At 48.1% G+C, this 26,580-nt stretch overlaps 1 protein-coding gene across 6 annotated transcripts in view; it reads left to right on the forward strand.

Annotated features, from left to right (window-relative positions):
• The first annotated feature begins 9,881 nt into the window (after positions 1-9,881).
• Positions 9,882-26,580, forward strand: part of KCNH6 (potassium voltage-gated channel subfamily H member 6) — a 128,236-nt gene continuing 111,537 nt past the window's right edge. Inside the window, exons 1-2 of one of the 6 annotated variants that reach the window (XM_090044165.1) lie at positions 9,882-10,280; positions 15,179-15,409. In XM_090044165.1, the coding sequence (XP_089900291.1) occupies positions 10,205-10,280; positions 15,179-15,409 (307 nt within the window). In that variant the 5' untranslated portion in view covers positions 9,882-10,204. The other 5 variants (XM_090044169.1, XM_090044163.1, XM_090044166.1 and 2 more) reach the window with 5 other exon arrangements.

The raw sequence follows: 26,580 nt of genomic DNA on the forward strand, positions 1-26,580 counted from the left end.
TACACGTCTTGTTACGCTTGTGTCTAATGCATGCATAGCTGTGTCCGAGTTTGTGCATGCTTTGGGAATTTGAGATATGGTGGTGTGCGTATATGTATGTGTAATATATGAATGTGTGCGCGGGTGTGTGGATGACTAATCAGTTGGTGCAAATCCCAAGTAACATTTTTACCAACAAATTAAATTTACCCTGGGGCAACTGAGCACAGAATCAGAACTGCCAGTCCTTCCTACAGAATAGCACATTTGGGAGTGCTGAAAACACTGGAATCTGCTCTGGATTCAAGAGCCATTAATCAGTTTAACACTCCTTCGCCTGGCGCTGTCAATTGCACTCCATCACAGAAGAACACATCACAAGACAGTTTAAAAAAAAGAAGCTCTTGTCTCTATAAGAGGTTTTGGAGTCACTTCCAACAAAGCTGTTCGCACAGGTAACCTTGAACTCCAGCACCATGAACTCCCATTTATATTTCATGAGAAGTTCCTGTTCTGCGTCCTTGTATGCAATGGAAAAAGAAAGAAAATTGGTTTAGACTGAAAAGCAATTCAGTCTGTGATGCCTGACAGCAACACTCCTCATGCCTCAGCAGAACAAATCATTGTTTTTCAATCAACCAAATATGCTCTCTGCACACCTCTGCCCCTACTGTCCTCTGGCAGGACCCTTCCCCAGGATGCACAATGACTGCTGGCCTCCAGGCATTAACTTAATATCAACATTAAACAACACCTCCACTAATCACATTTAACATACCAGAGCATTGTGTGAGATTTTTGCAGGAATGTTGCTAGAACAGGAGCCTGGGAGATTTCTGGCTTCTGCTCCAAGCCCTGTCACTGACTCACTGCCTGACCTTTTACCGTTAATGTCACCAGTCAGTGCCTCAGCTTCCCCAACTGTTAAATGAAGATAATGATGTTGCACAAGGATTGTAGGAAGCTCTATTCATTGCTGTTTGTAATGTGTTTTTAGATTGTGGCATGAAAGGGGCCAGAAGGTGCAAAGTATCTTTGCACTTGGTGCCTGTAGCAGGACCAGACCTCTGAGGCCAGCCATGGTACCCCCTAGCAGTCTTACTTGCCCTGCTTAATCTCCTCTGGCCCCTCAGGATATCACCCTGCTATCTTGCCTGCCATGCTATGATGGTAAAATTGGGGTGACCGCCCTCAAAGACCAATGTGAGCTTTCTAAACACAGTCCTTTACCCAGGGAGCTCCAACCCCCTCTAAAATGCTGTCCCTCTTGTGTAGGACTCCAACCACCTCTGGAATTAACTGTACCAGCCTACTGCCTTGGGCTGTCCTACACTGGGCCCTACCAGCCCCACTTATGGCCCTCCAGACCATAATCACCTTAAAGGCTTTAATTATGTCCTTTTAAATGTGCAGTCCCTGAAACAATTTCCCATGTATGAATACATAGCTGCCTGAAAAAAGTGACAAGATTGATGACACATGCTCACCACGTCCACTGATCAAGCTGGACAGCACTAGTGTGTGGAGGGTAAAATCCATCTTTCCCACAACCATGTTGTTTATCACTTCAGCTCCTGCCAAAAAGATGTTCAGTCAAAACAGCTGGGCACTTGCCACGAGCCAGATTGTGCTGAGGGAACAGCACCTGGCTAACATGGGTAGTGGGGAAACCAAAGGGTGACAGACACAAAACACCCTGGGGAGAAGGTCCCAAACAGGGTAAAAGCTCTGAATGAGACTCCTCCTACTGAGGGCCAGGAACTAGATCCACAGCAGAGATGCCCCTTCCAAGAAATTCATGCTTCAGGCCTGGTCTAACAGTATCTAAGGACAAGAGCCAGACAGCCAGGGGTGCAGAGCAGAAGCATGTGGTGAGAAGCAATGGAGAGCTCCGAGACATAGGACGTGATGTACAAAGGAGGGCATGTCTATGAGTGTGCTTTAATGTGCAGTAGCCTGTTTTATTGTGCATTAAAACGTCACATAAAAAAGCAGACAATTATGCTAATATGCAGTAGAATAGCTTACTGTGCATTAAGCATCACTTAAAAACTGTGTGCATTGGTTACTGCACATTAAGGCAGTCTAATGTGCATTACATTTAGCACCTCCAATGTGAGGTACTAAAGAAATGTGCGTCAGAAAAACCACCTTAATACACATGTAGATGTGCCCAGGGACTGATGGCCAATACTAAGGGCCAAGGTTACTATCCAGAGATACACAGGGCCCAGAATGCAAGTAGGACCAGGGGTTCTGGATCAGAGTGCATGGAGTCGCAAGAGGGCCAGGGACCTGCTGTGTAGGAGGCAAGAGGCAACTACTCAAGGAAATGGGGCACCTTCTATAGTAATAGGGTTGGGCAGGAACTGAGGCCGAGATGGTACAAATGGCTATGCCTGAGAGCAAGTGCTGTAGGATCAAGACAGAAAAAACATCAATGGCAAGGTGCTGAAGGTAAACCTCAGGTCCCGATTCTCAGTTGCGCCAGCTCCATCTACTAAGCAGTATTTCCCTCATAGCAAATGGAAGACAGCCCTGGAGTTCTGATTCCCAGCCATGTCCTTTTTTCCTAGATCAGACTCCCAGGAGTCCAGAATGCTTTATTATATAATTTCCCCTTTATTCTATAATTTCCCCTCCTAGAAAGTGGAGCAGAACCCAGGAGTTTGGGTTCCCAACCCCTTTGCTGACAGCAAGGCACCACTTCTTCCACAGCCTTTCCTCAGGACAGTCGTTCACCGCTCCCACATGGGGCCATGCCTTCTATGAGGCAGACATTGCTGTGCCTTGCTCTCATTTCCAACACAACTCTAAGAGCATTCCCTCCCCCCACCATTCCCTCACTCCCAGAAGTGGGCCAAGGCTCCCCTGTCACTAATGGGCTCCTTCCTCATGAAAGATGAGTTCATCAGCTGCACATTGAGGACACTGTCTCCCTGGCATCAATCACACTGCCCGACAGACTGCACCATGCTCCATCAACAGTCCCAAGACACTCATCACTCACCTGGCAGAGGGGCCCCCTCTGGGTATTCACAGATGCCAGATTCAGGGGGAAACCTTCCTCAGGCAGGAAAGACAAAACAAGCCAGGTCCCCTTGTCTGACTGCCAGCTGGAGTTCTTCACTTTTGATACCCTGTCCCAGCAGTCTTCCTCCAATGCAACTACTCCTAGCTCGCACCAGAATGAACATAAAGTCGGAACCTGGCTTCAGTTCACCATGGGGAGCCAGTTTAGTTCATTGGCTAAAATGCCTCCATACAAAAGACTGAAGGGAAGACATAGGGTTAATTTAAAGGCAGCCCACAGATCTAAATATGAGGCTTGTACCTTTTTGGGGAGGCTTCAGAAGAGAGACAAGAGACCAGAAAGCAGCTTTATTTGTTTGTTAATGTGAAAAGGCCTCCTCTCCTTGTCTTTACACTAGAAATTTAGGTCTCATTACCTAGGAGAATTCCTATGGTGGCCAGAGACCTAAAGGCATCAGAGGCAAGAAGAGCAGAAGCTGAGCGATGGAGGTGAGGAACATTTTTATTAATGTTAGAGTTGGTATTACAAATGGCCAGAATTTCCTGGGAAAAATACCCACATTTCTTTTATTTTCAAATTATTTTTTCTGAAAATGTTCCACTTTTCATGCAAATGAAGCAGTTTTCATTTTGCTGAGAATTGAATTCCAAAGGAATTTTGTTTTTAAAGTTTTTTTGCCTCTTGCTTTTTCCCTTTTTCATCTTTGGTACCTATTTTCCTAGACTGCCTGGTGACGAGAGCATTTGGTTTGGATACAGGCGACCAAGGTTCAGCTCCCAGCTCTGGCACTGACTTCCCTTGTAGCCCTGGGCAAGATGGACAATAACTGAACCATTCCTAGTAGATATCCACCCAACTTCTAATGATAGCAAATTGCCCGGACACCCCTGAGGTGATCTATTCCAGTAGTTCAATATCCTTACACTTCAAAAGTTTTTCTCCCCCCAATATCCATCTATATCTCCCTTGTTGCAATTTAAGCCCATTACTTCTTGACCTATACCTAGTGGACATAAAAGAACAGCCTATAACTTTCTTCTTTGCAGTAACCTTTTATATTTGTGTAGCCTGTTATCACATCTCCTCACAACCTTCTTTTCTCTATACTAACCAAACCCATTTCTTTCAGTCTTTTCTTTAGTCATTCAGCTTCCCCTTGCAGAAATAAGGATAATAATATTGCTCTTTTTGAAAAGCCTATTTGAGAAATGCTCATGATAAACCCTGTAAGAGCTAAACATTGTTATTATTACTATTTACCATTATATTTACCTGTGGAACAGTAGATGAGAATGGGAAGAAAGAAACAACAACACCCATTTTGCCCACTGCTTTTCTGCTGAAAAATTTCTGTGAAAATATTTGTGTTGTAAACAAAACAGAACATTTTTCAGCAATTCGCCCCACTCAAAATCTGACAAAAAATCCACCCATTCTAGAAGTCATCTATTTCACATTCTGGAGAAAGACTGTCTTTCTGAAGAGATCAGCATCAGCTGAGTTTGTGAATGTCACACTTGTGATATTCCCCAAAGGCTGTCCACCAAATCAAGAGAGCCTATATTTAAAAAAAAAAAAAACCAAAAAAACCCCTCAAATTCACTCACGCACACACACCAGCACTTTTAAAATAGCATCAAAGAAGCTCTGCAACCCCCATAGTACAGTCTAGAAAAGGTGCATGTTCAGTTTTTGAATATTATTTAGCAGGTCATCTTGAAAAGGAAAGTATCTTTTTTTAAAAAAACAAAACAAAAACCAGCTTCCTTAACAGTGTCCAAACAACAAAATGCTGTCTCAAACCTAGATCCAATAGGCAAATGACTGAAAGCCACAATCAGCTGACTGCTTGTGGGCTGATTTGTTAGGTCTCACTTTAAATCATAGCAGACTTCAAACCTTGGGGTTTCATCACATTATAGCACTCTTGTCTCCTAAAGGGCCATGGGTTTCAGCCCTAATAGAACCAGCAGTTCAAATGCAGATGAATAAATGGCCATGCCCCAATTACTTCCAGCTGGGGCCTAAATGCTTTAGAAAATTGCTCTTTCTTGAACAGTCTCCCATCTCTGCTAGTGCCCTCTTTAGCAGTCATAGTAGTGAGCAAAGGCTGACTGGACCCTGACCATGCCGTTCACCCTGAAGAGATGGGGTCCAGGACAGGAGGGAGGTCTCTTGGCTAATTGCTATTGGAAATCATAGTCTGATGCTGTTTAAGCAGGGTGGGTTGTGTTGGGAGAGCAGGGATTGCCCCTTAGGTTTCCCAGTATCCGCATAGCTAGGGTTTTTGGCAATCGGGTTGGAATTTCTGTTTCATCCCCATTGGATGAGCATGCATTTCCCAGAAGAGTGCAGCCCTGATGAAAGATGCCTGAGGGCCTTGGTGACACCCTCATAGGGCTTGTCTCTATCCAATATCTGCCCTGCTTTAACCAGATTGGTGTAGTTCGAGATGTCCCTGCTTGTAGATGTGGTTATAGTGGTGGAAGTGTGCTTGTACTGCTAAAGCTGTTCTCACACAGGAAAAAAAAAAAAACAGAAGGCCCATTCACACCAGTGGCAGTACCCCTACACTACAGCACAAAGCATCACATACTTAACCAATGCCACTTTGTGGTGCAAAATCTGTGTGAGGACTAGGCTTCAGAGTAGCCAAGGATTGAAAGGGGCATAAGGGATAGATTGTCTCCACCTCATCCTCCCTGTCCTGGCTTGAGCTTCTACGGGCAGGCGAAGCTGCCACTGCCATTGCTGTGGCTGAGCCTTGCTGTTGATGAAGTCCGTGACAAAGCTCTGGGGACTGCAGTGGATGCCGTGTCCATGCAGCCAAGCTGTTGATCTGGTTTCCATCTGTCATGCTCCCTTATCACATCCACAAAGCAACATTTAAAAAATTATGCAATTAATCAACAAGACTCCTGATTAATCAGAGGCCTAGTGTCCTCACATGCATATGCACATTGGCTTGAACAGATAATCCCTAAAACTCACATAACCATCTGCATCTCAACCTGCTTGCTGGCAAGCAGTCATGTGGGACAGTGGCCTTTCATGGGCATTGCTTGGAGTACATAATCGGGCAGGGAGCCTCTGAGGGGAAGCTTTGTTTGGCCCCGGCTGCAGAAGCAAGTGTTGCTTCTAAGTGCATCTTTACTTCATTCAGGAAAAGAATTGCACTACACACAAATATTTGCATATTGAATAACAATATCACTTACCACTTTCCCTCTTTAGATCTCAACACTGTCCACAAAGGCAGGTAAATATTATCCTCTGCTTACAGATGGTAAAGCTGTGGCACCAAGCAGAGAAGTGACCTTGCCCAATGTCAAACTGCTGGTCAGTGGCAGAGCTGGGAATATCTCCCAGGTCTCCTGACTTCTCACTCCGAGAAAGAAATGGTTTATACTCTATATTCATCATTTAAAAAAAAAAAACTTGATGAACAAAGCATCACTCACAGAACACATGGAAAGAATCATCCTTGAAGGGCCAGGTGCATGGCATTATAACAGAGCTAGTGTGAGGATGAGACACTGTTTTTAAACAGATGAAACTGCTTTCTCCACGCTCTGGCACAAATCCCCCTTCCCTCTACCAGTGGATTATCTTTCCAGTTTCTGAAAGCAAAAAATAAATTCTCCTTTGGGCTGATAACAAGCCTGATCATCATCAGCCTAAACCAGAAGAAGCTACATCAGATAAATCCTCAGGATCAAAAGGTACAAGCTCCTGAAAATTAAGTTATTTAGGGCTATAAACTGCTGGAATCCAGCACACAGCTGAGGGATGATTTGAGAATTTTAAGGGACTGACCACCTCTTCAGCAGCATAACATTACTGCTGTGTTCATGCACATGTTCATTCCTGAGAGGATGAGGACCCCTGGGTACATACAATATGTCAGAATTCCCAAGCTTTACATCTGACAATAATAGGTTAACAATTTCCGAAGTGAGGACTGATGCTTTTCAGGGTGTCTTATTTGCTGATTATATAGTTGTCACATGCTAGCCATTCAAAATCAGAAGTTACACTTAAAAATTCTGGCCCTAGCTTCAGACTTAATGGCTATTGCTCTTGACCATTTAAATACATGTAATCACACTGAATTGCCCCTCCACCATATTACTTTGTTCAACAACTATCACAGCTGCCTGCAGTGTTGCAACACCTAACCTATATACAGTGTGGACTATCACACTCTGCAAAGTGCAAATATTTTACTTCCTACTTTCATTATTTGAAATCCTCAGATGCTGTTTGTTACCTGACAGACTCCCCACACCCAAACTAAACACTGTTCTTAGTGTATCAATGTTTGCAGCCACACACAGCTTTCTATTAATTGATTATGTTGAGACACTAGACCTCCATTGACAAAACAGAGGATTTAGTTCCCAAAGAAAATGAGGTTTGTCTTCTACATATGTTTTCCCCTCTCCAGCACCACAAACAGAAAGGAAGGAAGGAAGGTAAAGAAAGACTCAGAACCTCAGACAGACATATTCAGGCATTTGACTACCAACAGGAGCTTTGCCTTGGCAAATGTCTGCTGAAAAGAAGAAAGGAAGCTTGGAGAGAAAGAGAGAGAGGAAAAAAGGAGAACAAAAGAAAAGGGAAGCAAAGACAAAACTACAAAAGGCTCCAGTCATTACAGCTAATTGGAATATTTCCATGTCTTTGACTGGAGCAGGAGGTCACAGGTCCCACTTCTAGACACTTACAATTTTGGACAAAATCTACACATGAATTTAATACTTAAGCCGTGCCCTGACTCTGGGTGGCATTTAACCTGGGTTCAAGTGTCTATATGGGAGTCTTGGACTGTTATCTCTTTGGGCCAGGGGCTGTCTCTCAGCTACATGTGTGGAGCTCTGCATGCACACTCATGAAACATCACTGCCCTTTCTCATATCCATGCTTCAGGAAAGAGGTTGATAAATTGGAGAGGAGTCACAAAAGAGCCATGAGAGTAATGATGAAAGAGCTGACAAATATACCTCATTATGAGAGAGTCCAGAAGGTCAATCAACTGAACTCATTAAAATTAAGGTTAAGGGCTAACTTGAGCATAGGCTGTAAGTGCCTACCTGGAAATGAAGGGTGCTTGTGCCCAAAAGCTTGCTAAAAAGAATTTTTCCAACTATTTAGGTTGCTCTAATAAAAGATACCAGATTTACCCAAAGAACCTTGCCTACCTGGGAACACAAATTTGATAGCAGAGGACTCTTTAATTCAGCAGATACAGGCAGGACAAGAGCTACCGGCTGGAAGTGCAAGTCAGATGAATTAAAACTAGAAATATAGCACCGTGTTTAATTCTGAGGGTAATTTGCTGCCAGGACAACTGAGCAAAGGCTGTCATGCATTCTCCCTGGCTAGAAGTCTTGAAATCTTTAACTCTGGGATGTATTTCTAAGAGTTGGGCTGTACCTTAACTCCAGTGACTAAGGAGTAACTGAAGGAAGTCTGATGGTCCACTTAATGCAGGAGTTTGGAGGACCTAGGGAAAGCCAGCCTTTCTGCTAATCCACAAGGGCCTTGATCTTTGGCTGGTGCCTCTACCTCAGGGGTGGGCAAAATGCAGATGTGGCCCACCAGGCCATTCTATCTAGCCCGTGGGGACCCTAAAAAACTTAGAAAATTAATATTTCTCTGCTCCTGGCTGCCTATCATGTGGCTCTTGATGACTTGCCAAAACTGAGTAAGCGGCCCTCCACCCAAAATAATTGCCTGCCCCTGCTCTACTTGTTACCTCCCTCCTCCTCATCATCATCAGAAAAAAATAGGCTTAAAATTTGAGGACAAATAAACCCAGTCTTCACTGGTTGTTCTAGTGATATATAAATTACTTTTATTAGTTATACAACATATTGCTCTTCTTATTTTCTGTTTCTTCCAGAAATCTTTCCCTGAGAATGGGGGACCTGTAAAGGGCAAGTGCAGGTTGCTCATGCTATAAAGATGGGGAAACCAACGCAGAGAGAAGGTCAGTGATCATCACCCATCATACTGGGGAGAAACAGCCCAGAGGAGCTCTCTCTCTCAGGCACTCTTCTCACTCTCAGAGCTATTAAGCTGCATCTATGTAATACAGAGCAGCACATCCTCAATAAATCACAGTAAATCATGGCCGAGGCAGTGTGGAAAGTAGGCTGGAGAAGATAATGAGTTTTTCACTTTCTCTCCAACGGTGGAACAAGTTTGCTCCGCTGAGGGAAGGTCAGATTTCATGGGTGAAGGAGATAAAAGCAGCCAGGGCTCCCAACTCTCACTCCTTCCCTGAGCCCCTGCTCTCACCGTGTAGACCCCTGGCTGATGTCAAAACTAGCCTGCAGAGACCGGGGCAAAAGCCTGGTGTGTCCCCGCCTGCGTGTGCGTGTGTGTGTGTAAAAGAGAAAGAGAGAGAGAGGTGCCCCGGAATATTAATTGAAAATCCCTGCAAAACACTAATGCTGATGATAATGGACTGTAATCCTCTTAGACCAATTTTATGCCTAGGAAACGGTGCAATGATAAAGAGCCCTCGGTGCCCCCGTCCTGCCCCGTGTGGGGTGAAGGGGGTCAGGCTGGAGCCAGGACAAGGACGGGGGCAGAGGCTGTGGGCCTCGCTGAAGGGTCCCGGAGGGGCGCCGAGGTGAGGCCGGCGGGCGGCCTTTCCCCGCCGGCCCCGCGGCCCCTCCGCGGGACAGGGGCGGGTCTCCCGCGGCTGCGGGCGGCCCCGAGGGCGCGGGACGGGGCGGGGAGCTGCCGCCAGGGGGCGGGCCGGCCGGCCCCCGCCCCCACCCCCACCCCCGCATTAGCAGCAGCTCGGGCGGCCGGACGGCGCTTCAGCACCGCGGCCGCGGACAGCTCCGGCGGGCGGGCGCGGCGGCTCCGCGGGGGCGCACGCGCTGCAGGGCCGGGCCGGGGGCGCGGAGGCTGCAGCCCAGCCCGATGGGCGCGGGGCGGCGGCCGCGGCTGCTGACACCCGGGGGCCGGGGGGCAGCGGTGACTAAGCACATTGAGGAGCCTTCCCCGCGCATGGACCCGCCTAGAGCCGTGCCCGGCCCCGGCCCCGCCCTCCCCGGCCCGCGGGGGCCCCGGCGGCAGTGAGCGGCAGCTCCCGGGCCGCCGCCGCCGCCGGCGGGAGCAACTTTCCCCGGCCTGAGGGCGCCCCGCCGCCGCCGCCGCCGCCGCCGCAGCATCATGCCGGTGCGGAGGGGCCACGTGGCCCCGCAGAACACCTACCTGGACACCATCATCCGCAAGTTCGAGGGGCAGAGTGAGTGCCGAGCGCCGGCCCCGGGGGGGGCTCCTGGCACAACTGCCCCGCGGGCCCCAGGCGCCGATCCCCGCTGGACGGAAGGGGATGGATCCCGCCCCGCAAAGGGAGGGGACCCCGCTGCAGTCACTGGGGTTCAGCTCCAGCGGGACAACCGCAGCGAGGAGCGAGCCGAGCCGTGCTGGGCAGAGAGAGGCAGTGCCAAACCGGGAGGAGGGGAGTGTTGCCTCGACTGGCACGGTGCCTGCAGCTGCTTGTAAGGGCCCCTTGAAAGGAGGCGTGTGGTCCCGTAGTGCAAGACCCGGAGATCTTGTCACAGCTGGGAAGGGGCAGGGGGCCCTCTCAAGGTGACTGTTTCAGGGGATCTTTCTTTTCAGACCGGGTATGCGTGTCCGATTCAGTGAGGCCCATGCAAAAGCTGGTGTTGGAATGGGGCTCTTTTTTTTTCTGCACCGGGGCGTGAGGTGCAGGCTGACCAAGGGCTGGGGCTGTGGGCTCTCTGCGGCAGGGTGATTCAGTCATTCTCCGCCGCCCAGTGGATCTGTAGCTGGCGAGGGGCCGGGATCAGTCCTGGTGGTGAGTGACGTGATCCTGGCCATGGGGAGTTCATGGGACTTGCCTGGTGTATCAGTCTGCCTTGGCAGCTGCAGCCTGGAGCTGTCTGTGCTGGCTGAGGAGCTAACCTGGAAATAAACAGACCTCTCCCTGCACCCGCCCCCCCCCCCTCCTCTGGCAGCCTGCTGGTCTGGGGGGGCAGGGGGAGGGAGTCAAACAGGAACTTGTTGCTACTTGCAAATCTGCCTGCTGCCACTCTGATAGAGGGCCCCAAGATACTGCTAAAGTGGCAGCTGCAGGAAAGCCATAAAGGTTGCCTGTCACACTTCCTTCCCCAGTTGTAGGATTTCATCTCTTAACCTTGCCCCTCTGTCCATTTTAGAAGCAGGATTTAATCTCTTCCCAACAAGCCTTGGCCCTCCCTGGGAGGTAGCGAGGTTTGAGGGACTCAGCAGAGGACAGAGGCAGGAGCTGCTCAGCTCTAATCCCTCTCTCTCTGAAGGGCCTTTGATGAGTGGTTTAACCTTTCTGCATGGGTTACTTCCCATCCGTTCCAGTTCTGCACCAGTAGATCACAGTGCTCTACGCTGATTACCAGTGGTATAAGGCGAGAGATAGGCCAGGCCTCTTTTCCTCACTGGGCTCCCCCCGTCTCTCCCCCACTCCCCCACATTCTGGGACTTTCTGTCAGGGAAACCCATTTATTTCTGGCTCTCCACTCCACTCTGGACTGTATTTGCCAGACTTCCTGCTGTGAGTCACTGAAACACCCTCAAGACTTTAATTCCATTTCCCTCTGAACCGGGTTGCGCTGTCTGGTTAAAATCAGCATCCTCTTTTCCCTCTGCCCACCAGTCCCAGATGCCCACTCCCCTCCCCAGTTCTGCCTTAAGTCCCAACTCACTGAAATATTGGTTAAAAAACTAATCCTCTACCAATCTGGCTGTTGCTCCCCTGCACTGTGTCCATGGTCGCTTTGGAGGCAATGGCAAGATGCAGTTCAGGGGATGAGGACTGAGTTTGCATTGAATTTGGATCAGCAGGGGAGGACGGGGCAGCTAAGTGAGCAGGGCAGTAACACTGTACTCAGACTCCTGAGTTCTATTGCTCACCCCCTGTGTGGTCCCAAGCACAGCACTAACCCTCAGTTTAGCTAGCTTTGAAATAGGACCACTTCCTACCTCCCAACAGGACTGGAGCTTGAGCTGGGTGGATTTTTTTCAGTGAATAGAAAAAAACTCCAGAAAATTGGTTTTTGGAGGGATCAAAACTAGTCCCCAAATGAGGTTAAATTAAGTGAATAGTTTTGCACCCCGCCAAAAAAGGGATTGGGGCAGAATTTCTGAAAATGCCAGAACATTTTGTTTCAACAGCTTCCAACATGGCTGATTGGACTTGCAATTTCCAAATGGTAGTTTCTGATGGGGAAAAATGTTATAATCAGGTTAAATTGCCTGAGAAATAAATTGGGTCAAATGAAACGTTTCAGGGTGATCCAAAACAAAACATCCTTTCATTTTTTCAAAAATGTTTCCATTTGTCTCAGACTGGTTCCCCTCTCTCCCCTCACCTGCCTGATTTTTCATTTCATTCACCTGGACCTGAAAAATGCCATTATTCACCCAGCTGGAGCTTAATTCATTAATGTTTGCAAAGTGCTTTCTAATCCACCAGTGAGAGGCCCCAAGGAAGTGGCGAGGGGAATCCCCCAGGTCTGTCCCTTGGGTACACTGAAATCCCTCCTCTCAGGGCTACAGCAGGCATCTCCAGACCTTTGGTGAGTCTGACACTCTGGTTTGTGAATGCACATTCCCTCTAGGTGGGAAACGAAGCAACGGCAGAACTGGAATAAACATGCTGCAGATGCCATTCCTATGTAATCCGCAAGATTAATTAGGGACTGTGCTAATAGCTAGACTCCAAATGGACCCTCTGCATTTAAGACCTGGCTCCAGCTTCAGCCAAAGCAGATGCCACCTCTTGGGAATTATGTCCCTGCCCCCAGTGGCAAAAGGCAGATTTTGTTCGCAGTTACATGCCATAGAATTTGCTGGGGCAGAATCAGGACCTGGGTTCAGCCCATTCCTGTTGGAAATGTTCCTTTCCCTGCAGATCTGAGCAGCTGCACTTCATGGCAGCCACACACCGCGCTCTCTAAATTGCTAGATTATATTAAGGACAGGAGATGAGATGCCTGCTCTAATCCTATGTATCATCAGCCTGAGCTTTACAGGGCAGCTTCCCAAGAGAGCTAAAGCAATATGAATAGACAGGAGAAACCTTCTGTGCTTGGGCAGGTCAACCCCTCACATTGTTGTCTTTGGTCTTGCCCAAAGGCTGCCATGAGTCATGGATGGCTTGGCTTTCCTGGTGTTTCCCAGCGTAGGACATGTTTGTCTTTCCAGCATTTGCCCTAGCACACAGTAGAGCTCATTAAGAAATCCTCTGGAGGGGAAGGTTAATGTAGGTGGTCTATACTGAGCCTTCTGTGTTGCCTTCAGTGATGAAGCCACTTCAGCACAGCTGTGACCTATTTGAAGAATCTGGTCTACCTGGGCAGGTACTGGACTTGAGCAAATTTTGAAAAGAGTGAGTCTGGCTAGGTTAAGTGTCTGCAAAAAGGACTGAGGGGAAAGTGTGCTGCCTGAACTATGGATCCAAAGCCAAGAAAAATAAAATGATAAAATGGGAAAGCTAGCAGATGATCCCTCAGTCTGACTCTGATACTCTGGATTTACTCCCACCATAACCAGAAAGACAGGTTCAGAGAGCCAAGAGACATAGTTAGCCCTTTCACAGAATCTAATGAAGTGAGCTTCAGCCCATGAACTTATGCTATGTATATGTATATGTGTGTGTGTGTGTGTATGTATATGTGTGTGTGTGTATATATATATATATATATATATAGCATGTCTATAAGATGCAAATCTACCCTTCCTTCCAAGGTTCAGAGAGCCTCAAGATGGGAAAGACCTCCCTATATCACCTCCTTCCTTGAAAAGCACCAAATGATCCCCTGTGGTCCTGTGTTTATGTAGCTTTGAAAGCTATAGGGCTTCCACTGCCTCCCCTGGGGAACCATCCCACAGGAAAACCAACCTCACTGCCACAAAGAGGGTTCTGCTTTTCTGCCTGAATCACCTCTTTCTTAATTCCATCCTATGGGGGAGCTCTTAGACTGTGTCTCCCAAAGGGAAAGGCTGAAAATGGCATTATCAGGGATACTGAAAACAGAGAAAATGCAAGGCAGTGTGGTGCAGGCAGCAGAGCTGGGAGGCACCTTAGGCTAAAGAGCAGGGGCTAGAGCAGGAATTCTCCTTTTCCTACCACCCTACCATTGAAGTCACTAGTTCTATGCCCATTGATACTAGATCTGAGCATCCAGCCCTGTGCTAAAAGTTCTCCATTTTCACAGGCAAGATCCCTGAGGGGAAGGGAAAATGCATGTGTAGGAAATATCCCTGCCTCTCACCAGAATGACAATGGCAGTGAACTTGATGCACTGTATGAATTAGCAGAGGGAGTGGCCAGCAGAGGAGAAAGATCCCCTTTACTTCCACCTGTCTGGGTCACCGGCATTGATAATCAGGGAAGGAGGAAACAGCAGGTAGTTTGGGAAATTGCTGGTAGGGGCAGCCATGCATGAATTTGCACATTGATCAGGGATCAGAAATTTGGGCCTCTACACTTGGCCTTACTGTGAAACCTGGACTGATCACCTGTCCCCTCCAGGGCTTGTTTTCCCATCTATACCTAGAGACCATATCTGTGGGCATTGTGCAAAGTTAGTGTCTGTCAAACACTGTGAGGTCCCCTGTTGGGAGATGGTGATGACAGCCCCATGAATCTCTGGCCAAGTCATATTCCAATTATGATGATGTCCCACTAGGATACTGGGAAAAACCATGCTGAACAAAGGAGTGCCTAGTGTTTTATTATCTCTAGTATTCCAGGAGTCCCTTGAGGTTCCAGCTGAGACTGAGCCCCCCTAACACTGGGTGTTACATGAAGACTTAGTAAAAAGCAGTCCTTGCTTCCAAGAGCGGAGAAGTCTGGGGACAAAGAAAAAGTAACTGGTTCCAGATCACACACTAGGTGTGCAACAGAGATAGAAACAGAGTGCAGGTTCTCTGGGTCTGAGCCCGTGGCTGGGAACTAGTCCTCCTGCCTGTGAGATCCCCACTGACATGAGAATTGCAGTGGAGGAGCCTTGTCAAACCTTTGTGCCCAGCTGTGCAGGTGGACTAGCTCTGGCCACACCTGCCTAACCATCCTATCCCAGGAAGCATTTCAGGGCTCACCTCTTGTTTTAACCCTTTGCTTCCCATGTTTCTCTACAGACCGCAAGTTCCTCATTGCGAATGCACAGATGGAGAACTGCGCCATTATCTATTGCAATGATGGCTTCTGCGAGATGTTTGGTTACTCCCGGGTGGAGGTCATGCAGCGCCCTTGCACCTGCAACTTCCTTACTGGGCCTGACACCACCAAGAACTCCATTTCACAGCTGACACAGGCCTTGCTGGGCTCTGAGGAGTGCAAGCTGGAGATTCTCTACTACAGGAAAGACAGTAAGAGCCCCGCATTGCAGCAGCTGCCTGGGTTCTCTCAGCATTGCAGTGCCATGTGTGTGTCAGTATGGGGTTGGCATGGGGTAACTGGCTGGAAGTTTCACCCCAAGAGTTGTTTTTCATGGGAATGATTACAGTGTAAACAGCACCTAGACTGGCCTGGCACTGGGTAGAACAGAGGTTTGATTCTCTCCTTACACTGATGGATCTCCACATCCTTTGCTAGCACAGAAAGGATTTGGGATTAGGGAAGTGGAGGTGGGAGGAAGTTGTACATGTTTGAGGAACCAGTGATATGTACACCAGACAGAGCAAAAGCAAATTCTGTGCTCTGGGAGCATTCTTTCTGTTCTTCTCTTGCTCACTCTTCCTCATGGCCTGTCCAACAATGGCCCTTTTCTCCTGTGCTCCCCAGTGCTGGTGCATTTTGTACATCTGGTCCTAGATCACCTTCCTAGCAGTGAGATGCACTGATCTTAAAGCTACCCAGCCATGCTGGGCTAAGGGAACCTCTGTGAGCAGGTTACATCCAGCGTTCCCTCTAAGTTGTGCAGTGTGTGCGGCTGCACAGGCGTGCCTGGCAGTGCGGCACGAGCACGCCTCCATGACTGCGCATGCCACGCAGCTTAGAGGGAATGCTGCTTACATCTGCTCTAAGCATCCATCAGCCCCAGTGTGCCTGGTTCTCTCTAGCTTTGCACCTTGCTCTTTTTGACACTACAGTGTTGTCACTCTTCTGACATGATAGCATTTTGTACCCATTTTTGCATGGAGGTGATTAATTGCATGAGGTGCAGAGCAAGATTGGGTGCTATGTGCCATTCTAGATTTGCCCCAGGCCATGTGGGGTCAGGATCTGGCTGACTCTACCTGCACAGGGGAGAAGAGGCAAGGTGTGGGAATGGCAACTTGTTCCCTGATCCTTTGTGCATTTCTTGAGATACATGAGTTGAGCAGAAAGTTCTTCTGTCAGGGCTGACCTCCAAAGTATGGACTGTACCTGTTTCCAAACCTTTGGTGGTAATTCCAGTCTCAGAGACCAAACCTTGTTCATCTCAAGCTGTCTCCAGGGTGACTTATCTGGCCATTATTATAGGATGTAAGCATTCTTCAGACTTCTGTGTAGTCAACAATAATGCCTCAGGGTGGTGAGGGGAGCAAGGGATTTTTTGCCCCAGGCCCAGGCATTCCAAGTGGCCTAGACAGGCAGGTTCTTTTAATAAGTCATAAATCACTTTTGTATAAAACTTAAGAATGTTTGTGTTGGAACACTTCTAGGGCACAGCTACCCATGTCTAAAGTATAGGAACAGAGCTAAAAATCACCATGATTTTACACTCAGGAGATAAGGACTTGGGTATCAGCTGGGGAGGTGGGGCATTAAAAACTCCTCTTGGACTCAAGAATTTCTGGGGGTGACAACGGTATTTTTCTTCACAAGTCCCCATAAGGCAGGACAGGGCAGGACTGTTATCCCCATTTTACATGTGTGGACTGAGGCACAGGGACATTGAGGTGACATATGAAGTTCACAAAAGAACAGAGATATGAACCCAGGTCTTGTGAGTACTACTTTAACCACTGGACCAGTATTCCTATGCTTGTCTATACACTATATAAATATGAGTTCTCTGGGCCAAGAAAGGTTCCTCTTCTGCTAAGCTTGGTGGTTATATTACCACATAGCAGGCTAGCCTAGAGCCATCTGAAAAGCCAATAAGGTAAGCCTGGTGCCTACAGGAGAAGAGATGTGGCTAGACTTATTTCATGGACATGGGCAGAAGCCACCTATGGGCAAACAATGTTTCCTAGCTTGGGCTCATGAAAGCTTATGCTATATAGCTCTGATTTAATTAGTCCAGCAACTGCAAATCTACCCTGACCTCTGCCCTACTTAGTGAACCCAAACATCTATTACAATCCCAGGAGCATAGGGATACTGGTCCAGTGGTTAGAACAGAGCAATTCTTCTGTTGCAAAGAACTCAGGAAGACCACAACTGGACAAAATGTTTGTAACACTAGGGATTCCTATTTGAAATCTCTGGGTTAATCCTGTGAATCATGTTTCCACACCTAATGGTGCTAACATTGCCTGGCACCCCACATCCCTTTGAAAGGATCTCAAGGCACTCCATGGGTTGAGAATCACTGGGCCAAGCTGTAGACAGCAGGAAGTGATGTCACTGCCAACAGCTGAGAACTCAGTGAAATTCCCATTGGCTTCAATGGGCTTCAGTGCAAAGTCCAAATGCTCCATATGGTTAAGACTCATTCTCATTCAGTCATCCCAGTGCTGCCATATCTGCTGATAGCATCCAAGCAGCATTTTCATCAAGCAGAATGTGCTTGTGCATGCACAGATGGATTCATGCTAAGATGAAAATGAGGCTTTGATGGAAAATACCAGTGATTAGTTCTAATGCTGGAGGGAGCTAAATAAATATGTAGTGCTTGATGCTGCTCACTGGCAGTATGTGCAGGACTCCCAGCAATGTCAATGGGAGCTCCACTGTGGGAGGGTTAAGAAGATCAGGCACTTACTTGATAAAAAAAATACATTGTTTATAGAAATAATCATCTCAATTATGTTAGAACCTACAGACCCAGACAGCAAGCAGGGCACAGGGATGGTGGGTGCCCTATGCATGCATAAACTAAACTCAAACCTGGAAGTTTTACTACTTAAATAGTCACAGGTGGGGAGGGCAATAGCAGTGAAATGACTCCTATGGTTAGAAAGAGAACAGAACTCAGGTGTCTTGACTTTTAGCCCTGGTCCCTATCCACTCAGCCAGAACCATGTTGTCCTGACTATCTGCCCAGTATCCTGTGGAGCGGGCAACACCCCTTCTCCCCATACCATGTTTTGCATTCCATGTGACCCTGATTACTGCTGCTGTTTACTAGGCCAGGCTTGACATTGAGTTTTGCCAGCAGTTATAACAGTGAGGAGTATGATTTTCTCCTAGAACTCTGCAGACTGATCAAGTCCCCTGGCATGTTTGCCAACAGCTTATTTTGCTTAGGGAGTTGCTGCAAACTGCACTAGCCAAAGCACTTCACTGTCAGTAGAGGGTTTGCCCACTCAAGGACAGTTTTATTGGTGTCCCTCTCTGAGATGCTTCACACAAGTGCATAGCTGCTGGTGCAGATTTGGGGAAAGCAGCCGTGTATACCTGCTAGGCCCCAGGCAAGCTGCTTTGTCAGCCAGGTACCCAACAAATGCCACTTCTATTTGAACACAGGATGTTCCATAGGGGACTAATAGACTAATAGTGGGGCACATCCCCCCACCGACAGGGCTGTCCCTGCCGCCAACACCAGTGTCTGTGGGTGCTCGCCAGCTCTCTCCCTGCTGCCAACACCAGTGTCTGCAGGTGCTCACCAGCTCCGTCCCCGCTGCTGCTGCTGGCATCTGTGGGTGCTCACCAGCTCTGTCTCCACCACTGATACTAGCTTCTGCGGGTGCCCCCCCAGACTCAGGAGGCACCAGTTGCCCACGGGATGTTTTCATGTCTGTTGAAAGTTCTACTGGAAAAAATAAGACTGCCCTTATGCCAGCTCTGAACTCTGCTTTCTAAGTGGGGGCTGTGCTCCTTGAGTCCTCCCATTATTAATGTCTCTCTGAGCCCAGCAGCAGCAATGACCTCATTAGGTTTTCCCCGAAGGCAAGAGCTTCCTACAGGAGCATTAATTGCTCTTTTTCTATTTCAGAAACTTTAGAAGATGGTGCCCAGTGACTTGCCTTTCTCTGTAAATAGATGCATGTGTGAGGAGAGGGTCTGTGTTACACTGTGCTTGCCCTGTAAGAACTGTGGGCCTGAGCACAAGCAGCTTACCTCAAACACAGTGAGCTGACAAGAACACAGACGATCTCCTTTGTCTTGCAAGGGCTGAATACCCTGAGAGAAAGAGAACATAGGGGCTAAAAAACTGTTCCTTGTAGCCTGGAACTGGGCATGAACATGCTTATTATGTTCATACAAAGGGCTTGATCCTGCAATATGCTAAGCGCCCTCATTTTCTCAGTTCCATGGGGCAATGCAGAGCGAGTGGGCTGCTCCCGTCTGTGGGACAGGGGGATTCTTCCCTGCCCCTCCCTCCATCCCTGTGTGAATGAAATGGGATCACAGCACTTTGGATCAGTTGGAGCAGGATGAGTGTCTGCAGGGAGGGGAATGAACCAGTTTGCTGTCTTCACAGAAGGGTCATGGGAAGTCAATGTGTGCCACTGAGGGTGTGTACTGTCTTTTTCTTCTACCCTCAGTACTTTCCAGGGCACCACTTCCTAGCTTAGTTCCTGTGGATACTGTAATAGAAACAGCCCTGTGGTGTCCAAATACTGATCAGGCTAGGACTCCCATGATGCTCACAATGTAGGCATCAAGAAAACACAGGAGAATGTGCAGACAGGGCTGCCAGCATGTAGGCTGGGGGGAAGGATTTGGGTGGCAGGGAACACTTGATTGCACTTCTTGTTTGGCAGACACAGTGAAGCTAGAACCCTCTCCAAAAATGTTGTGCAGTGGCAGAGGCATCTCATTACAGATCTGAAGCCCTGAGCCCAGGCTGAGGGCTGTTCCTAGGCTGACCCAGCTGTCAGGAGTCATATTTTGTCCTGTACTTGCACAGCGCCAGGTGCTGCACATTCTTTAGGTCCCTGCTTCACTGCTAGGCTGCCCACGCACTACTGCAGTCCGAATGATAAACAGGGCTTCTGGAACATCTCTCCTGGAGGCTCTGCCCCCTCCTCCTTTCTGTCTGAGCTCCTCCTCTGGCTCCAGAAGAAGCTCAACAAGTTCAGCATTTGCTTTCTGAGCTGGATTTTTTTCTTCAGCCTTCAAGAAAGCCATTCATGTCTATTTTTAAAACCCTGCCCCACTAGCAAAAAGCTTTTCCATTGTCTCCCCACAGTCCTCAGCCTGCGATCACTCAGCCCATTATAAATGGGTTTTATCGGCAAAGAAAAGGCTTGCTTTATAGGGAGCTGCTGCTTAATTAAACAGCGGAGGCTCAGAACCCGATCGTCTTCCTCTTTTTTATGTCATAGCCAATCTTCAGGCTGTACCTGCTGTTTATTACTGCGGTGATCCCAGCTCTGCAGCTTGCTGGGTTGTTTGTTGCTTTTGTGAACTGCCAGTGATGTAATAATGTCCAGCACCTTCAAAGCACAGATCCTGGCTCCTTTGAACACTGCTTCAAAGTGCTGTGTTCTTTGCTGGTGATTACTCATTGAGCAACAGCACCTAGGGTATCCCAGCTGTACAAGTGGGGCACAGAAATGACTGTGGGCCTCAAAGCACATGGGTGCATCTACATACATGGACATCTGCAAATGCCTGCCCATGGGTATGCGTGCATGCTTGCATGTTCACTTACGGCTATGCATGTAGATGTGGGTATGTATGTAGGACTATAGGGACAGAAGTTACACATAAACTGGTTTAAGTGATCAGAAACTGGCCTAAACCTGTAACAGAAAAAAAGTCCAGTGCACATAAATCGGTTTCAAAATGGCCCAAACTGGTTTAAGATAAACCTGGTTGAATGTAGTATCCAACTTAGCTGATTTAGGTCAAACTGGTTTATGAAACTTCTGTCCAGACCCCTTCCTGGTTCAAGTTAAATCGGAGTCCCCAGCATGCTTTGCAGCTCTGGACTCGGCTGGGCTGTCTGTTTGAGCAGAGTACAGTTAGCACAGATCCTCTGCTCCTTAGCCAGATTAGTGAGGGCTGGCGGACAAGGTGGTGGGGGTGGGAAACCTGGCTAGCACAGCCTGTTCTGCATGGTGGTGGGCAGAGCAGCCCCTGCCAGACTTTTCCCCATTGGAGAGGAGAGGGTGGGGGCATAGGCCAGCAGTCTTAGGGAGAAGTGGAATTAAACCCCTCTTCCTCCCTTCTCCCATTCACACAGGACCCCAGCCTGGTTGTGCACATCTTTCCCCCCTGCTCACCGCTCTAGCAGTGGGGGCATGGCCAGAGCCTGCCCAGGCAACAGCCTCAGGCAAAGGGTATGGGAGGGAAGGGACATATCCCCTCTCTCCCACTCTCCCCCTTCACCTGAAGTGCTGCTCTGGCCTGTGTCTGGCCATGCCCCCCCAGCTCAGCTTTCCTCCAGCCTTGTAGCTGCTGTGGAAGGGAAGGGAGGGCTTGCTGTAGTGACCCCCAGCTTCTAGTCTGAGCCACTGGAGGCATGTGGCTGCATTTCTGGAATCAAAAATGAATGTCTATTCACTTGCAAATTGATTCAATATATGCAGGTTTGACTAACCTGCAGAGATTGATTCAATTCAGGCTTGGGGTTTTTGAATGTCTGTACTTAGCCTGAATGAAGGTATAAGCATGTATAACTCAGGCTGCCCCTTAGATGCAGTACCTAAAGTGGAGGGCAATTGGCCCTCAGTGGAAGGACACTGGTTGACTATCTTTCCCAGGAAAATGTAAAACTGGAAAAGACCTGTTGGATCATTCAATACAGCCTCTCGAAGAGGCACGCTATTTGGCTCCCTCCCGAGGCTGAGGGGATGCACTAATGGAAAGCAGAGGCAGGTCCCATCCACCCCTGAGCCCTAGCACCTCTGAGAGCTGTAAGCAGGGTTCAAATTACAGGAGAGCTCAGGGGGCTTAGCCCCCCCCCATAAGAGACAAGAACCCTAATAATTTGGTCAGTACCCCTTCCATTCCCCCCTCCCCGCAACAGCTGAAGCCCATGCGCCACAGTGCACCACCCCAGGTCCACCCACCCTGTGCCTTTCAAAGCAGCCCTGGTGGCAGCAGTAGCAGCTCCTTCTGGCTGCCACCGGCACTGGCCCCAACCCCACGGTACTAGTAGGGACCCATGCACACTGACCCGATCCCAGCCAATTGTTTTGCAGACCCCCCACCTACACCCACCAAAAGTCAAAGTGTAATTTGAACCCTGGCTGTAAGAGTCACATCCAGATGTGCCCTGTGACTCTGAGCTGCCTGAGGCCAGAGGCTCTGATCTGGGCCACTCTGAAAACTCAGGAACCCTTGAGGTAATTATTACTTCATTCCTCACAGACAAAATCACCTCATTCTCAAACTGTGGGGCCTTCATTCAGGACTGGCTTTAAAACACAGGGGTAACAGGAAAGCAGCTCCAGTCAACTCGGTCCCCTGGAAGGCAGGACACTTCACGTGGGAGTTGCTCTGTGACTAAGGGTTGGCTCCTTTTACTGACCAAGCCAGAGGAAGAAGCCATCTCCTAGGTGTCTCCTTCCTGCAGTCAGGATCTGGGGCTCTCCTACATTAAAATACAGACTCCTTGCTGCTGCTATAGCTACTGCAGAAGACCCCAGAAGTGCTATTGCTGTTCCAATCCCCTGGGTGGTGATTACTGCTTACCTCCTTTCTTTACTGCCTTCTGGTTGACAAAGCCTGGTCTTTTGAAATAAGGGTTCATGCAAACACCCTTAAAGGCATGGCTGTTTTACAGCGTGGGCTCCTAGAGCTCTCGTTTCTGCAATGACGCCAAATTATATCTACTCAACTCCATGTAAAAATGAGCAAACAGCCCTGCCTGGAATCCAAAAGTCAGCCCAGATTCTTTCCCTCCCAAGCACTGCAGTTTGTAATAAGGACCTCACAGCCCTGTGTGACAGGTGGAAACCGCCTTCTCTTCACTCATGCCCTCAGTAGTTTCCAAGGCATTTTCAATGGCATAACCAATTGTGACTTTACAAGCTATTGTGCTAAGGACACACAGAGAAGAGCAGGCTCCCACACTTGCTATGTTGTCACCACAGGGCAAGAGTGAAAAAAGCAGGAAATGCTTAATTCAGTCACTGAAGCCAACAGCCTGGTAAAGTAAGAAAGGGGTTACTTTTAGTTACACAGCTTTAACAGCACAGAGTGAGGCAGAACACATGGACAGGCATGCATGCCCTAAGCCTATTCCTAGCTCCACCATGGACTTGCCTTGTGAGCACCACAGATCCAAAAAAAAATCCAAAATTTTCTGATGAACACCCCACCACCCAAAATCCACATTTTTCATAATTAAAATGAAACACCACTGTGTGTGTGTGTGTGTGCACACACACGTGTGCACATGCTTGCATGTGTGTGAGACACCACTATATATGAAACACCACTATATGGTGGTTTGTTTTAATCACAGAAAAAATATGGGTTTGGCAGGGTGGGGGGTAATCAGAAAATTTTGGATTTTTCTTTCAGAGAAAACCAGGATCTGTGGTGCTCATAAGGCAAGTCCATGGTGGAGCTGGGACTAGGCTTGGGCATGCATGCCCATCCATGTGTTCTGTCTCACTCTGCACTGTTAAAAGGGGTATAGTGTGACTAAAAGTAACCCCTTTCTTACCTTACCAGCCTGTTGGCTTCAGTGACTCAATTTTATCAGAGAAAACAAGGATTCCTGGTGATCTCAGAAGAAAGTCACTTCACTACTCAATGCCATAGTTTCCCCATGTAGTGACACTCATACCATGCCAGAGGTTTTGAGGATTGCTTGTTCGGGAAGCATCTCCAGGCCTTTGGGTGCTAGGAGCTGTAGGAGGGTAGGCATTATCACAGACCCACAAGATGGAACAATTAAAACTTCTTCCTTAGGCTTTCGCTCTGTGGGAGTTCTGTGAACTTTAAAAATAGATGCTATCAAAAAGTTTATGAAACCTATCTTGTTCATACCAGATACCTTTTTTTAACAAACATTGTCTTTCACTAAAATATCAATTGCAACACTTGGCTGGATTTCAACAATATAAATGAAAGTTGAATTGCTTCTTTTATCCATTATACAATAAGATTTTTTTTTAAAGTTTTAGAAAATGCCTCTTTCCAATAGGCTAGCCTATAATATGGGCATGGTGTGGTGCACGTGCTAAGGCACATGGTTAACAGCCCAGGGTGTGCAAATTTAAGACCATAGCAGAAGTGTTCATGGCATGACCCTGTAACATTCCAACAAATCTGCAAATTCTGCTAAATACCTCATCAAGGGCACAAAAAAGGAAAGGCCATTCCTGAGAGCAGACTCACTTCTTCTGTTATTGTAGTATGTCTGCCCCTCCACAGTCATGGGGTCTCTGCTGATAGGTTAAGGCTGGTAAAGGTGATATACAGAACTAGGTAGTATGGTGCCATGGGCAGGTCTCTGGTCTCTGACTTGGGTTCTAGTCCCCAGCTGATTTCAGATGCTTGCCTAAGTAGGCTGCCCAGTCCTTGGGCGAAGAGGCTCTAGTGCTTTGAGTGTCTAGCACACAAGGGCACCGATTGCAGGGTCTCTGTGGTATTCCTGTGATGCCAGTGTCTGTAGATGTAGATCTTTCTTTAGATAGAACAGCAAAGGGAACCTGAATGCTTAAAAGTGACACATCCACCATTATCTATGGTGGGGGCAGCACCCTACTATCAGCTCCTTTTTGTTCAGGCTGCAATCATGCTAGCAGGGCAAGAACTGTTCTTAAGCCCTTCACTCCTATTTGTGTGCTTGGCTCTGTAAGACAGGCCTGTGCCCCAAGGCACTCACCATGTAGTGACATGCCCAAAAGTGATAAGTGTGGTGTGGTCATAGAAGTGGCCTAAGTAGTCCAACCTCTGCTGCATGCATACACCTTTCTGGGTAGCATGTGGTGGGGCCAGGAAAGGGATGTGTAGGGGTGTCCTTCCCCCTGCACCTTGCAGCAGGCCCTGGAAATGCTGTTAAAGTGACTGAAGCCTGACATGGCTGATTCGGCATCCCTAATCCACCCTCTTCAAAAGCCAGGAGATCAGTCAAAAGTTAATTTCCTTACAAGATGCTTGACAGCTGGGCCTGACAGTGACAGAGTATGAGAGCCAGGAGGTTAATTACAAGATCAGTCATTTCAGCATGCTCCCACTGGAGGGAGGGAGCGGCCATGGGCCAACCCCATCTATCCCCAATGCTGTTGTCAGAGTTCTGGCACTTGGGGTGGTGTTTAACAGAGTTCAAGCAATGAGGGGGCCAGGAAGGCTCTTCCCTTCATGGAACCAGTAGGGGCTGCCTTGCTCTTCGAGGCCTGCTTCAGGAGATTGTGGATGCAGTTTGTAGTGTTCTTGTTTTAATGCAAACAGGAGCTGCTGTAGTTATATCAGGGCCACTGTGAGACAGGCAAACTGGTACTCGCTTTCCCAGGTGAGCCTTGGAGAGCCTTCATGTGTGGCAGTCACCATGTCTTGCTTCCCAGGATAGATCATACCCTGTGCCAAGATATTCACTCCACCCCTACTGCACTTGAGCTGCAACCTGTGGCTGGAAATAGATGAGCTCCCTGGTATAATATGCAGCCATGATAGCAGATTCTTCCCCCCTCCCCCATGCTGGTTAATGACTGAGATGTACCTCCTCATCCAGATACCATTTGGTGTCATGCAGTACTGGTTCTGTAAAAGCCCAGGGCCTGCAGTAAAGTCATCAGCATGTACCTGGTGCCAGCAAATTACTGCAGCATGAAAGAGGTGGAAATCAGTGTCAGGGTTTTATATTCAGCTCATGCCTGTTTTGCACTGGGATGAGTGAGGGCCCACAGGAGGGCATACTTCCTCCTTGCTGACTGGGGATGCAGGGTCTGGGTGATGCTGACACATTGGCACTGCCCTGGGGGCAGCAGCTGGCAGGGTCCATTAGCATGGAATGGTTTTCTTGTTAATCTGCATGAATCTGATGTTTATGAAACTGGAGACCTCAGCCTGGATCCAGGTACCAAGCAGCTGGTGGATCAGCTGCCCTCATCCAGTTCTGTTACAGCACCTCAGGTCTAAATTGCAGCAGTTCATGCTGTTCTGTACCCCCATGCACCTCTTTGATGTTCATCAGACCAGATTTACCCCAGCTCTAGTCCTGTCCTGAGCAGAAGCAGCTGGTCTGTGTGGGATTCTTCTCAGCAGCACCAAGAATTAGCAACCATGATGAGCCCAGGAAACTCATTTCATTCATGACTGAATCTGTGATTCAGTCATGGGATTCAGGAAGGAGTGAAAAATAAAATACTGAAAAGTGATATGCCCTCCATGGTGTCACTGTGGGCCTATATCTAATGTCTGATGCTCCACTGTGACCTCAGCCTGTCTGCTGCCTCCTGAGCTTTCAGCTGGCTGTTTAGTGTTTAATACATCTTAGAATTAATGAATCAGGCTCTAATTTGGCCCCATCCCACATACAGCT

The sequence above is a fragment of the Crocodylus siamensis genome, chromosome 4, assembly GCF_052110815.1.
Source record: "Crocodylus siamensis isolate JL-2025a chromosome 4, ASM5211081v1, whole genome shotgun sequence".
In the NCBI taxonomy this organism is placed as follows: domain Eukaryota; kingdom Metazoa; phylum Chordata; order Crocodylia; family Crocodylidae; genus Crocodylus; species Crocodylus siamensis.